The sequence below is a fragment of the Vidua macroura genome, chromosome 5 (genome assembly GCF_024509145.1).
Source record: "Vidua macroura isolate BioBank_ID:100142 chromosome 5, ASM2450914v1, whole genome shotgun sequence".
Taxonomy (NCBI): Eukaryota; Metazoa; Chordata; class Aves; order Passeriformes; family Viduidae; genus Vidua; species Vidua macroura.
Window position 1 is genome coordinate 64,160,641 of NC_071575.1, and position 15,046 is coordinate 64,175,686.

The 15,046-nt window shown below is 36.6% G+C and overlaps 1 protein-coding gene across 1 annotated transcript in view; it reads right to left on the minus strand.

Annotated features, from left to right (window-relative positions):
- The window catches only part of PCLO (piccolo presynaptic cytomatrix protein), a 310,361-nt gene that overhangs the window by 66,320 nt on the left and 228,995 nt on the right, over positions 1 to 15,046 (minus strand). Inside the window, exons 11-16 of the mRNA XM_053977551.1 lie at positions 12,862 to 12,970; positions 12,175 to 12,242; positions 9,520 to 9,731; positions 4,549 to 4,599; positions 3,556 to 3,686; positions 2,994 to 3,020 (exon numbers count right to left, since the gene is read on the minus strand). Coding sequence (XP_053833526.1) covers positions 2,994 to 3,020; positions 3,556 to 3,686; positions 4,549 to 4,599; positions 9,520 to 9,731; positions 12,175 to 12,242; positions 12,862 to 12,970 — 598 coding nt within the window. The remainder of the gene's footprint in view (positions 1 to 2,993; positions 3,021 to 3,555; positions 3,687 to 4,548; positions 4,600 to 9,519; positions 9,732 to 12,174; positions 12,243 to 12,861; positions 12,971 to 15,046) is intronic.

The window sequence follows — 15,046 nt, forward strand, 5'->3', positions numbered from 1 at the left end:
TCTAATTACATGAATCCCATCTCACAAACACATTTAATGAATGCCATAAAGTAACTAATATCCTGTTAATGATTGAAACACTAATTTCTTATTGATCCTGTTCTCTGCCTATCCCTCTAACTGTACTGGAAAGAAACATAAAAGTGCATCATAAACAATTTTTTTCTTTTGTCAATAGCCAAGGACAAATGTTTGGCTGCATAATCTGTTTTAAAAATAATTTACTAATGCTTTATATTGTACTTTACATTTCCTGAGTGTGGAGAAAGCAAAACACTAATCTTAAACAGAATATGGATTCATCTAGGTCTGTGAGCTTTGATGTTAGATTTGCTTTCATTCCAATTTTAATTTAACATAAATTTCAATGGAAAACTAAAAAACATGGGTAGGAGAACACGAGAATCTTTTAATATTCTGAAAACCGCACAAGATTTAAGGTAAAGAAACTCTTTTTGTCAATCTGCAATATATACCCGCTACATCTATTACTAAACAAAATGTTCCCAGGACTGTTCTCCAGCACTGAGATAAAATGGCACAAAATAACTTCTATATGTCATATTAGATTCTTTTATGGTTCCCCTACAATAACTTTTGGTAGTATACTATTCTCACTTCTGATTTAACTGTTTTGGTTCACACTGTGGCATGGTCCCAGACCTAATGTATTAATTCTTTTCATATGAGATTAACTGAGAAGGATCACTCAGGAACACATTTAATCAGCCAGTCACTAATGATGTACCCTAGCTGGTACCAGGTTGGAACAGTTCACATAACAGTTGGTTATGTGAAATATACATGTGGTCTACATGCATATATATGTGGATATGGGGATTTCAGCACCAGCATTTTCACTCTGCAAACTCAATTCTGCTGTGCAGTGATCCCATCTAATTAATCTGGTTTGCAGAATGACTTTATTCTCCAAAATGAGGTGGCTCTATCCAAGCTGCCTACTAGCCTGGTATCTTGAAGTGAAAGGGATTTGTAGATATTTTTCCACTCATTTTTTTTCTCTAGTCATTCTATGAATTTCCACGTATTTTCTTGGAAATCTTGCTAACCACTGTCTTTCAGTTTATTGAAAAATGTGAAGGCTTTTGGGACCTGTGAAACAAAGTATCTGTTCACCTCTGCTTATGAGAAGAAAGCAGTAGCTCTCCAGAGTTCAGGGAGTTCTATCAGCCATAGCACAGAATGGCAAGGGTGATTTAAAATCTAGGGGGACCAAGAGCATATGAAAAAGAAACTCTCACAAATCTATTTCTTTGCATATCTTGGAAAGAAAGTTGAAATACAAAATCTGAATTCATTTCAAAATGAGATTTTGATGGCAAATAGTAATAAGTAATGCAGTTAAAATTTCAAAGCACCTCAGTAGCCTTCTTTTCCCATTCTCTGGTATGAGAAAAGCAACCCCTGCCTAGAACATCTGTTTAGATGTCCTATGACCTACTGGTTTCAGGGACCTGCTATACTTTCATTTCTTGAAGTAAGTGGGAAAGAATCCTTTGCACACTCAGCCAAGAAAATTACACCAACACCCCCTTTCCTTTCTTGGATCTCCTTTTGCAATAGAACTTCATCACCTTTTCAAAGTTTCTGATTCTTTTTTGAAGTATGTGAGAAGGTGATTCATGCAGTGTTGAGTTCCAGAGCTTGCAAAAGATGAAATTGTTGTCAACATGGCAGATCTGAAATATTTCCAGTAAAGTCCATGGAATATTTGTATCTAAACTGTAAGGGTGAGCTGAGCCCACATCCATGTAGTCTATGGTCTGTATTTGTGGCAAAGGGAGGCAGGATACCTTGACCTCTTCCAGGGAGGTGCAGAACCAGGCTAAGCTGGTTGGCAAATGAAGGTTTCTAGACCACTAAAGGGAAGGATCTGGCAAACACATTAAGTTCATACCCCTGATTCACCTTCCCCCCAACAATTAACAGAGCAGCAATTAACAGATTAACAGATGAAGATGCTTTAATAAAATGCATTCATTTAACCAGTCACTGGTATGTCACCGATTATGAAATAATTTTCATTTGAAATTCAAAGAGTATAACTGTGTGAAAAGATACAAGCAGCATATCTCTTTTATTTGTATTTTCTCTCTGATTCCTTAATTATAATTTATTAATCTATAATAAAATGTACACATACAATGAAAAAAGCATAATAGAATAACTGTGTTAAAAAGTGTAATAGAATACACATATGAAATGTGTAATTTTAACACATTCATTAAATAATTTTAGTAATTAAAAAAGATACAGATGATAGAAATCTGTTTATTGGAATTAATCTGCTCACTTGTTTAGTCAGGGTATTATATTACTTTTAAACAAATTTAAAATTGGGGTTGAAATATTTCTTATGTACTTAACCTGGGCCGATATTAGCATATCTAGAGAATTGAGCTTTGTCTTATATTTCCAGGACAAACAAAGCACTCCTAATTTCAATCATTAAATTTTAAATTTGTTTACCACAAATAACTACTAATGTGATCAAGCAGATTTAATTGTCCATCTGGGAAATTATCTAGAATTATACCTGGCTTTAATGTCTATACACTGTGCAAGGTAAATAAAGAAAAATATTCTGTTTCTTTACCAAACAGAGCCTGTTTCTCTTCTCTCTTCTCTTTGAACAGTGTTACTGTTCAAAATCTTGATACAGGTTCAGAGCTAATTATTTTTCAAGTTTCATTGATTGAGAATGAAGTTTTAGATATCTCTGAACTAAATTTTTCCAGACTTCAAAAGACATTTTGCTTGTCGTCAGAGTTTGGTCTTAGAATAATACTGCACAAAGGAGCATTAACTACTTATTTCCAGTTCCTGAAATGATCTAAATTAGTAAATGAAAAACAAAACCATACCACAATTTCATGCCGCCAGAACGCAAGAGAACTCTGTAGTTCAATGTACAGGCTCATTGTCTCATTCATGCATACAGAAAATGAAAGTTGGAAGATAGTACACTCTACCTGGCATTTTGGACAACCATGACTTGTCTGCATATCCAGAATTTACAGAGGTAGGAACACAGAAGAAGCAGCATAAGAGAAAATGAGAACAGAGATGGAAGAAAACATGAACAATGGGTAGTTTCTAGTATCATAATCATAGGAAATAGAGGCATTAAGAAGAATAAGAAATTTAGCATGCACTGAACTACAAATAAAAGTTATTCAGTAGTAACTCAAGTCTCCACCTTCAGGAAAAAGTCTGTGATTTTCTTTATTACCCAAAGGCCAAGTTACATGCAAAACTATAACAGTGGCATGTTTTAAAACAATAAACCTAAACAAAACTAAAATCCAATTCTCCATAACTTGGCAACAAGTTTAAACTGATACATTATTGGATGAACACACCTTTAGTTCAAAGTCTTATTTCTATATCAGTGAATATACCTGCTAAATTCCCACCCATTGCTGGTGTTGCACCTGAATTTTCTATAGCAATAACTCTTAGTTCTGTTTATTAATGCCAAGTAGCAAACCTAAACTAAAAGAAAGTTCAGGTTAAAATTTGTCCTACACTTACCCTCTCCCTGGAAGAAGATAAACTTTAACAAAGGGGTCCGAATAGCCATTGTTGTCTCTGGGAGCAAGGTTTCTTGCCTGAAGGATGTGGATGATAAGGTTGCCAAGGTGTTTGTCATAGTTGATTTGAAGCTAGTGAATGCATTAAAACACAGTAGGGTTATTTTTTACTTTTAGTTTCAGAGTGATTCAATATTTCCTAAACCCTTTGAATAAAATGAGTTTTAGACCTCTATGTTTCATCCAAATAAACACATTTCAGAAGTTTCTGTCTCTTTCTCCTGACTAGAATGAGATGCTAGATCATCACACTGGACCTTGAAAAAAAACCAGGAACACCCATATTCCAGTCAGGAAAAAGAAAAGGAAATTAGAACCCTCGATGTTATTCTGAACAATGGCCAGTTTATTGAACATAAATTACACACATCCTATCCACCTGGAGGCCAAGTCTGACAAGGATGTTATAATACTATGGAAAGACAGTGCTAATATAGAAGAGAGAGATTAATCAAGAGGGGAAAAGCCCCCAGAAAGCTATACGAAGTTAGGCTTCACTTGTTCTGCTGTTCTCTTTTAGTGTGTTTTAAAAGGCTAAAGTCAATTTACATAAGAGATAACCATAAACTTGGTATGGCGTGGAAATAAACACACTGCACTATAAGAAACCCACAGTGATTTTTGCTTTAATGTAAACAGACTGGAGTTTCTAAGGAAAACCACAATAAGTGGCCAAAGATTAAGGATTGGAATGAATTTAACTATCTTTTTAGTTCTTTTGGGAACAGTGGCATTTTCCATTCTTCTGGTTGTATTTCATAATCCAACGTTAAAGACAGGTGCAAAATCAAGCATTGACTTACATTGGTGACATTTTAAAGGATTGGAGTTGAATAAGAAATAAGTTGATGGAGATAGTTTTCTACAGGCTTATTTCACAGAAGAACACAGCCAGTATCAACAACAATCTACACAGCAAAAACTACACATTTACCTGTATTTCTCCAGTGATTGGATGGGAAGCAGACTTTGCAGTTTCTGTGGGCTGCCAGATTAAAAATACATAGATTTTCAAAGTTAACTTTTTAACAGGTGTAGTTTATACTGCTGCATTGCCACAAATTAAAAAAAAAAAAAAAAGTCTCCAGTTATTACAGTCAAAACTAATGGTTATGTATAACCATTAGTTATACAGCACTTAAAGTCCAGCCCAGCCATTTTGATCAGCCTTTATGCAGGTACAGAATCAAACGACTTCAACCACCAAATCTTTACAATCTGACCAGACAAGGAGGTATGGGGATAAAAAACCACATAGCATTAACCCTGTCTAACAAACATGAATGCTGCCAAGAGAAAGAAAGGACCGTGTCAAATATACACAGCCATATATTTCTGTCAATATGAAAAAGAGAGAGGCAAAAGTTACTCTAATTTAGGTGAAAGTGAGTAGAAAGACTGGAAATGGTACTAAAACTAAGTGGAGTGTATAAAGTGGATTACACAATAGCAACCCACCTCATATAATGTCCTTTACTTTATTCTGTGTTTTCTGATAGTCAATTCAGCTACAACACTTCATCTTCAAATTCCTCCCCACACTTTCTGTGACACAAAATTTAAATTTTCTGTCCTTGCTTTCCTCTCTCCTTTATCATTAAACTTGTCTAGGTTTTTGACAAAAAACAATAGAATCCTTTATGTTTCTTTCTGCCTTTTTTCCCCCTCCTGTTTGTTTGTGGAAAATAATATCACCACTTGATTAGAATCCTGAACTCACAAAAATATGCTGTTCTGTTAAATGTTGGTGTCCTCAGGCCACTCTAGACCAACTTCTAGTCTGCAAACCATCAGTCAAGCAAGAAAGCTCTGTTTCAGTAGTAGGATTTGAAGATTTTTGCATTCTCTCCATATCTGCTTTCTTGGTTGATGCAGCAGAAAACAAATGGTGCAAACAAGGACAAACCTACTGTTCTCTGGAGACTGGTCTGGAAGCCGTCATTTCCTATTCCTCCAGATGTGAGCAGCTGCCTGACATTATTCCATGTAATTTGTATTTCTATCACTTTCCTAGAAGGGTAAAAACCACCTGCCTCTTTTGTGCTGCCAGGCAATCCAAGAAAACCTTTCAAGGCTCTCTTAAGATGTTGGACATCAACTGCTTTAAATTAGGCCAATGAAGTGTCCACATTTCCTGAGCCACAGCATGAAGTTAAGGTGATGTACTACCCTTTTCAGGTTTGTGTTGAAGAACTATTTTCTCAATCAGTCAGATCTACAGATGAGAACTCACCAGAAAATTCACAGCTAAACACTATCACAATGAAAACACAGGAGAAAACTAGCCCAAATCTGCATGTTATATTCACTGTCTTGTGTTGCCTTATTCTTTTTTGGTTTACTGTTTACCTTGTATTCCAGATGTGTTTCTTTATGAGCACAAGCTTTATCAGAAAATAAAAAAACAAAACCAAAACCAAATGCAAATTAAACTTGATTTGTCTGTAAATGCATTTGCATCCAAAAAATAATTATAATGAAAAATTTTATAAGCAGCTTCTCTTGGTACCTTACAAAGCTTTTAAAGAAGTTTAATTCATCCAATAGCTAAAATAAGTCATCAGTAGTCTATAAAATGTTCTGAATCTGAAATGAAATTTTAGATTGATACCAAAATACTCCTAAAACTTGTTAGGTACTTGACAAGACTATTCAAACAGTGAATTTCACTGATTTTGCCAAAGACAGGGAGCTACCTGAGCATCATGCAGTCTTTCAAAGTAGGGCATAAATGGCTTATATTTCTCAATACTTTACCTCTACAATGGATTATATTATACTTAATAGTTCTGACCTCAGGCTGTAGTAGCACTGACAATACTGACACCACCAAAAATAACATGGAGCTAGCTGTGTTGTGGCTACAAAATCACTGCCAGCTAGTCTAAATACTGTTGTTTTTCATGAGTTGGAATAGCAAGAATAATGAGTTTGCTCACTCCTAATGTCATGTAATATGGAATGTATGAGTATGGATAATGTAGGAGGAGTTCATTGAGAAGGGAATGGGCATGATGAATTTGCATTGAGACTTCCAAAGGTAGTTAAGCTGTAATTTGTAAGGTGGACTCTGTAAAAATAAATGTGCACTTTTATGATGCTATATCACTGTTGAATCACTGTATCATTTACAAGACTGTGATTCAATACATAAAATATTCTGTTTTCTCTGATGTCAGCAGATCTAAAACTGATCATGAAGAATTACCCATATATGTTAATGAAACATGAATAATTTAGGCTGAAAGAGACGACTCAAGGCCATCTGGTCTAACCCCCAGCTCAGAACTGGGCCAGCTTTGAAGCTGGTTCCATATTGAGAGTCAGAGATGCAAATAAATATCTTTCTTTATCATGGCCTCAGTGAGGATTAATTTGTAAAGAGGGAAAGTATTTCACAGTTGACTTTTTAGAAGCTAAGGGATCAGAGGATTTAGAAAAAAAAGCAATCCATTCTTCATATTAAATGTTTCTATAGGTAATTTATATCCTGGATGTAATCTTCACCATAGAATCATTATGCATTTACACTACAAGAGAAACAGGTCTGTACAAGATATTGTCAGCTCAAGGCTTCCAAGAGTTAAATCTCTCCTGCGGTGGCTAATCAATTTCAGCCTAATTACTTTTGATACTCCCACATGCACTCACACACCCTGTGTAAGAGATGGTGCTTTGTAATGCCATCACACCTGCTCAATGACGACCATGCGGTGAAACTGATTAATGCCAGGCTTTGATCACTATGCACTATCACCTTCTGTAGTAACAATAAATATGAGAAAACTGGCACTGCAGAATATGGCAGAAACCACAACAACATTTCTAGAGTGTATATTCTATACAAAAATCCTTTAAAAAGTACTTGCTAAAAATAAAAACAGTTGCAAAAACAAGATCTAGGCAGTTTGGATATTTAGTCTGTCATGATACTTTGGCAGGGCTGCAGCCTGCCTAGAAATGCTGTCAGCCCAAGGCAAAGAGCAGTTCCAGAAAGGATGAGCTTTCTCTTCTAACAGAGCTCAACACCATTATAAACTTGGCCTGAAGTCAATGAACAGAAACTATACAAGTCAACAAGAGCTATGCTTGTTATGAAAGAAATGCCTCTCAACATGATTTTCACAAATAAGCAAAGAATGTTTTAGATATTTACCTGACTAGTTCTGACTTTTGCATCTCCTACATAAAGGCATTAATTCTAATAATTTTTTGTTTCATCTTTATAAGCTTAGAGTGCAATTTTCATAAAAGAATCCTAAATCCTCTGTGAAGCCAGAAATTAAATTTATGCATCTAACTTTAGATGACCTGGTACAAAGCCAAAGCTGGGAACCCAGTCTCCTCAAGTGGACAGAATGGGGCACCTCTCCAGGATATACTGCACAGCAAGGACTTATTGATCTCCATACTGTGAATTTAGGAGTGTGATTCATCTCACCAAATGTGAGATCTACATTTCAGTGTAGATGGTGGCATGTGTACTGAGCCCTGCTCCTGCTCTCTGCATGCAGTGCTTGCACTGTGATGTCAGGTTTCACCCGGTCACAGGAACTGTACTTCAGAAACTCACTGTTCTCAGTGGCAAAAGCCATGCACATGGCAAACAAGTTCATATGTAAATGTATACAATATCCAGAGTATGCTGTAGTGAATCTAACTATTGACCTAAGGATGAAGCAATTCTGCTACATCCCTGAAGTTAGATCCAGTAAATATTGGCATATGGATTTAACTTCTGCATCACACACCTGAATTTGTTTGTAGAAAGTCTATGGGCATTGTGGCAAGACAGAATTACTATCAAAACCAAACTGATCAATAAATATCTTCCCAGTTTTTAATAAATTGCTAGATGAAAAAGATCTTTGTGTTTCCTCTCACATGGAAGTTATGTTGGCATGTCAAAGAACTGTCTGAAATGAGCAGACACCATTTGCTGGTTCTGGTTCATGCAGTACCTAACTCATCTGTCCAAATCACAGACATAGTTTCAACAGCACAAACCTAAAAACATAACTGTAATGCAGTAGGAACCTGACAGTTCCAAAAATGAATAAAAGGTGCAGAGTAATAAATGTTTAGAAAGCACTTTGTTTGCAATGTGAAGCATTGTAAGTGTGTCAGAAGCTGGATATTCAGGATAGCAATCAGCAGTCTTGCAAATAGCTTAAGCAAATGCAGTCTTCAAAGAACTGAGTTTCACTTCAGTTCTTGACTTTTTTGACACAAAATGCAAAAATGTGACAGATGACTTTATGACCTAGTTTTCAATTTTAACTGTGAAAAAATGCTACTAAATTTCCACTCTTCCCTTTTTAGGTGTGCAGATGCACAAAAACTTCAACTGAGGCATGGACAGGATGTGGCAAAGAAAATGAGAAATTATGCTTGACAAGTTCACAGGAATTAGCTAGTGACAAAACACATTTTAATGGCAAATGTTTTCAATTTCAAATTGTTTTCAATCCTTCCCTGGCTTTCAGAGACTTACTATTGCTATGATTATTCATAGCTTGTAACACTTTGAGCAGTAGTTTAGTACAGAGAGGAAAAATTCGGGTCTCAGCACTATCAGCTTCTTTAGTGGAAATAGTACCTCACCACCATGTAGGATGCACTTAAAAAGCAAGAGCAACAAAGGCTGTAAAGGACAGTTATTTTGTTTAACAATAATATTAAGTTTTTTGTTTTTGTTTTTTTTTTTAGAGGGACAAATCTCTTGGATAAATCATGTAATCTTTCTTTATGTCCAGATTAAATATCTTAACAGTCATATTCATTGTTATCCAGGATATGAGTTTTCCGAGATGTGATGGGATTTCTTGCTACACTAAAGGAGGTAAACAGACAGATTCTTCCTGTCATCAAAATGTTCTTGCTTCATAACTTGGAAATTTCTTACCTTGCTGCTGTGCCGCTTTTTGCTCACTGAGGGAGAACCAGGCTGACCAGGGCTAGGAACAGCACTGGAGGTGGCAGAAGTGGTTCCAGAGTGGACATGAGATCCCTTTTCCACTCCTGAAGTAGCAACCAGAGGCGACTGCTGTAGAGAAACCTTTTGGAGCTCTGCAGCCAGCTGCTTGGGATCAACCCCTGGGGACTTCGCTTTATCTACTGGATTAAAGCAAGAGAGCTTTGTATTGATAATTGTCAGCACATCCAGATCCATGTTGCCACAGTACAGGAACAGCAAAACAATCCTTACAAATTTTCATGTCATCTGCCTGTATACTTTGAAGATGCAAAAGGCATCCTGTGAAAAAAAGACATCTCTCCCTCAGCACTGGCATCCCAATTCCGATCTTTCTGTGCTAGTGCTACTTACTAGTGCTCTTCACCAAAAAAGCTTTCTGAGGAGGTACTTCTAGGTGAAAAAAAAAAAAAAACAGCATTGCTGATCATGTTGAATCAAACTGGAGCAAATTACAGTTTTAAAGACTGGCCAGTGCTATCATTCATTGTTTGAAACTGGTCCAGTTTCACTAAGTATCTGAACTTTCTTGTAGAAGGTTTAGATCTCATTTTAACTTTTTTAAATCAATTGGACATTGAACAGAACTGCTCTGGAGATAATTTATACAAAAATAAAGAGAAAAAAGCCTAAAAACTTTACTACCACAAAGTAATCAAAGAAGAAAATATGTAAACAAATGAAGGTTAAAAGCCCTGATTCATCTTTCCTTATTACTCACACCGTTGTGAGGCTTCTGTAGTAGGAGTCTGATTTCCCTCCCTGCTGACCAGAAATGAGTGGGAGGAATTCACCCTTTGGAGATAGCAATTTCTATTTAACACAGAAATTAAGTCAAGTAAGTCTCATACGTGCTAGACTGAATAGAGTTAAAAGAATGCTAGGCACAGCTTGGTTCCCAGGTTCTCAGAAGTAAGAGAGGTTTAAAATGAGACTTCAGCCTTATCCTGCCTGCTTGGCTAATTCATTTTTCTTTCAGAGAAATGGAGATTGCTCCCTTCTAAAGCACAGTCTGCCAAACCTCAGAGGTAATGGCAATAACTCCACAGAGTTGTTCCAACTTAGAAACCACTATAAGATTGCCAGACTACGAGGAAACATGACTGCAAGAATGGAACAATTTTCTTCTCTTTCAGTTCCTTCTCATGTTGAGTTTTACTCTAGTTTTTGTCCTTTCTGAAACTGATTTCAGTGTCTTTCAATGCTTTTGGTGGTTATGATCTGCTCACAAATTAAAAAAAAAATAACATCAATTTTCAACTAAAGGTAGCTTGATGGTAAGTATATTAATAGTTAGGAAATTTTACATGTCTAGAAAATGGAGGATTCAACCCAGGTAATTTAGGTACTGGTTGATAAAAGAGCAGCCACAAAACCACAGAAGCCAGAGCAGTCCCACTGAACGGTAAGTGAAGCAAACTTTATCTGCACTGAGCTTGCTGAGAGGGTGCATTACTAGTAAGATTGTGGATGTTGACTCAAAGTTAGCTTAGATATGACTGATACAATGACTGAAGCCTGCAGTTGTGGTATTGATTGAACAGCAGAAAATCCCCCCAAAAGCACTGCCATCATAGAGCTCAGAAAACAAAACTGAATACTTGCTATTGCATCCCTGTATCCAGTAAATACTGGTTTTTTTTGTCACTTATAGCAGGCTGCAACCCTTGCATTAGGCTAACAGGTACTTTCATCAAGGTCTTTTCCAACATTGACAATTCTATGGTTCTATGATCCATAGAATTAGGACCTGTGTGTTTTATGGACTTGCTGCAGTTTGCTGGGAGCTTTGTTTTAGCCTCTCTGGCTGCAACTGTCTATGACCAGATGTCTACAACCTAAATTTGTCTGAGTTACACTTCACCTTGTATAGTGGTGTGGTATAGTGCCCATTCTTCATTATTTTTACATAGAAAGGCACAGCTGTAATTGTACTGTGCAGACTGAAGTATTTATGACTCCAGATTAATAATGCAGTTTCTAGGAGCAGAGGCCTGGGGTGGCAGTAGAGTGCTGCAAGGTTTGGACACAGGATGGCAGATCCCCTTGCTGGGGACACCAGCAAGGTGTCACTGGCCAGGTACTGACACATGTGCAAACCCAGGGGCTGGGCAAAATAAAATTTAGGAGCAACAGAAAGAAAAGGACAACAACATATCACATGTAAACTTCACAGTATCCAGCACAGGTTCCTCTGGACAGCTTTCCAGCCACTCTGACCCCAGCCTGTAGGGCTGCCTGGGGTTGTTGTGACCCAGGCGCAGGACCTGACATTTTGTCTTGATGATGCTCATGCAATTGGCCTTGGCTCACCAATCCAGCCTGCCCAGATTCCTTTGCAGGGCCTTCCTACCCTCCAGCAGATCAACACTTCTGCCCAAATTGGTGCTGTCTGCAAACTCATTGAGGGTGCACTTGATCCCCTCATCTTGCCTTTTTATATAAGGCATGGTGCCTTTTCTACCCATGGAAATATTTGGGATGTAACACCAGAGCTTACAATACTAACATACTAGCTTATATCACATCAAATTTTTAGCTGCTATCCAGACCTACAATATCAAAAAGCAACTTCTTGTCTCTTACCTGCCCTTACTGGCTCATGCAGCTCCAGGTGCTGGGGATTCTCAGAGTCCGAGAGCATGTTCAGGTCCCTAAAGAAAGCAATTGGAAGCCTGAGACAAAAGAAACTCTTTCCTCATACCCTCATTATTGTATTAAGTAGGTAAATGAATAGTGGTTCATGACAGAAAGCAGCTCCCAAGCATGGTCCCTTCTTAGCTGATATATAGTTGCAATGCTGTTAAAGAGCTGAGAAGAAAAGCTTCTTTTAAGGTGAAATCTTTAATGGATTTAATGCAAGTGTATGCATTTCTCATGATGCTTAAATGACTTTTATCTAAAGGATACAGATTTCACTAGAAGTCCAGTTATTACTAAATTACCTTCTTTTTCTAACACCAGTAAATTCAGTGAACTGTATGTTTGTCATGAGAGGAGATTGTGGCCTGACAATGGAGTTATCATTGTTCATAAAAGCATAATTACTAGCATCTGATTCAGTTTATCTCTCCTTCTGACTTTAAGAGAAAAACAGAACAAAAAGATCTCCCACAGTCACAGTGAGCTCTTGCTTATTATTACATTGATGTTTTGTGCTAACAAAGGTTCCACCTTAACAACTGTAAATTAAAATTAAAAAAAAATTAAAAAAAAACAAAAGCCATGAAAAGCCAAAAAGAAATGGAAACAGAAAGATGGGGAAAAACTCACAGTCTTACACATATTTCTGCTTCCCCACTCTGCTGAATAATAATGCTCTGGACCTCTTCATAAGTCTTCCCGGTCAAGGGGATGCCATTCCATTCCAGCACCTGCATTCCTAAGAAGGCAAAACAGCAAGAGGTCAAGGTCTCAGATTTTGACAAAGGCATCAATTAGATCCTCCTTGCCTTGCTTTGACAAGGCAATTTGATGTGACATTCAGTAAATGTTGTTCAAATGGCACAAGACATTAGCAAAGCCCTTTCACTTCACACAGATTAGATTGCTAAATGTTATTGTCCCTTCAGCTATAACTTACCTGCTGAAACAAGACAGGAGATTAATTCTCTCAGTTTCAAAGTATACGTGCACTCTCCACTGTCTGGGTTGCATGATACTGAAAAAATTTTCCAATATCAAAAACATGCACACCTACCAGCATGGCAAGAAACCAAAACGTTCTATATATCAGACATTTCCTGGCCAGCCACGGTCTTGGAAGATAACTGTTTCCTACAGTGACAAATTGCTGCTAAGAAGCTGAGCCTTAAAATGGAATAATTTGTGAATGTGATTAGATAATTCAAACATGTTTTCTTTACTTTGTCACTTACAAAAATACAAAAAAAGTGAAGGCTGATGGATTCATGAATTTTAATGAAAAACATGTGCCTCCACATTTCAAACATTAGCCCTGTAGTATTCAGGCTTAAAATTTTCTTCTGTACCTTTTCTCATTAAAAATTGAAAAAAACCAGATGAACATACTTCATTGTGGAGGATATAAACAGAACTATATTAATCAGGATGAAAAATACTGAATACTGATCTGATCTGCTGTGTCTTCCAAGTGTCCCAGGACTGAGCCAGGAGACTCAATATGGTTCAATGTATCTGTACAAAGAAGTTTTTGCAGAGTATTTGCAGAATATTTTTGCTCAGTGTTTGCAGAGTCAATCCCTCTATAAATCATGTGAGGTATATTCTGATAAGATGAGAAATCCTTTGGTTAAGGTGAAATGCTTACACAAAGCAAACCTGAAATTCATATCTGGGACTTACAACTGAGGTTCTGAGAAGTGGTTCAAATTTTGAATTAATTAGTCATAAGAACTCCAAACAGATTAACCTCTCACCAATGTACAAGTGTCAAAATCCAAGCCTCTGCCTCTAGTTGGAAAAAAATTGCTTAATGGGATAAGATACTGAATTATTAATAGTCCACTAAAAGCAATGCATTACAAAACATCTGAAAACCACATCACCCACACAGCAAAGAAAACCACAAACACTTAGCTTGCTACCACTTACACAGATAAAACCAAGTCTTCATCTGGGTCATATTTTAATCTCAAAATCCTGTGCTGTTGCATATAACAAATGGGAAAAATAATGAAGTGAAATGTGGAGATAAACTCATAGAAAAGCATGCTGCTAAATAAAATACAATGAAAATTTTTCACGGAATAAATCAGATTAAATTATTTGACAATGAAATAAATATACACATTTGTATTCCAAAATTTTCCACAGGATTCCATGAATTAGGAGTTGAAATATCAGAATTGCTCATAACTGTTGTCAGCCAGAATTTATCATTTTGTTTGTAGAAGTTTACAGAAAAACAAACTGCGCAGAACGACTAAAAAGCGATGCTCAGAAGGCAGTAAAGCCAGCTGCCTAATGTCAAAATAGATTTGACTTTTCCTAAAATTTAGCCCCTTTCATTTACCAGCCATGATTCAAAAACATGATCTTGCTTTTGCTTGTTAAAGCAGATCTGATTTTAAACTCAGTTCCTCTGGAATAAAGCAACAGTAATTATGAGCAAACTCATTTCCCCCTGATTTTCAGTCATACAAATATAACAGCATGAGCTTGGTCTTTAGGCTTCTAGAAAGGAAGGAACTAAAGTTATTTTTGTCTTTTTTTTTAATGTGTACCCTCATAATGCCATCACGGCATAGGATTTAATGTATGACATTATGAACCTCGTGACTAAGACAAGCAAAACACCCACTTCCATGTAGTGGCAAGGACCAAGAATAAAAGTTGAAAGACTTAGATATTTGAGAGAGCAGCTAACATCCTTTTATTACCAAAAAAAAACCAAAAAAAAAACAAAAAAAAAAAAAAAAAACAAAAAAAAAAAAACCTAATCGACAAAATACTATGAGTTACTTGAGCTACTCTG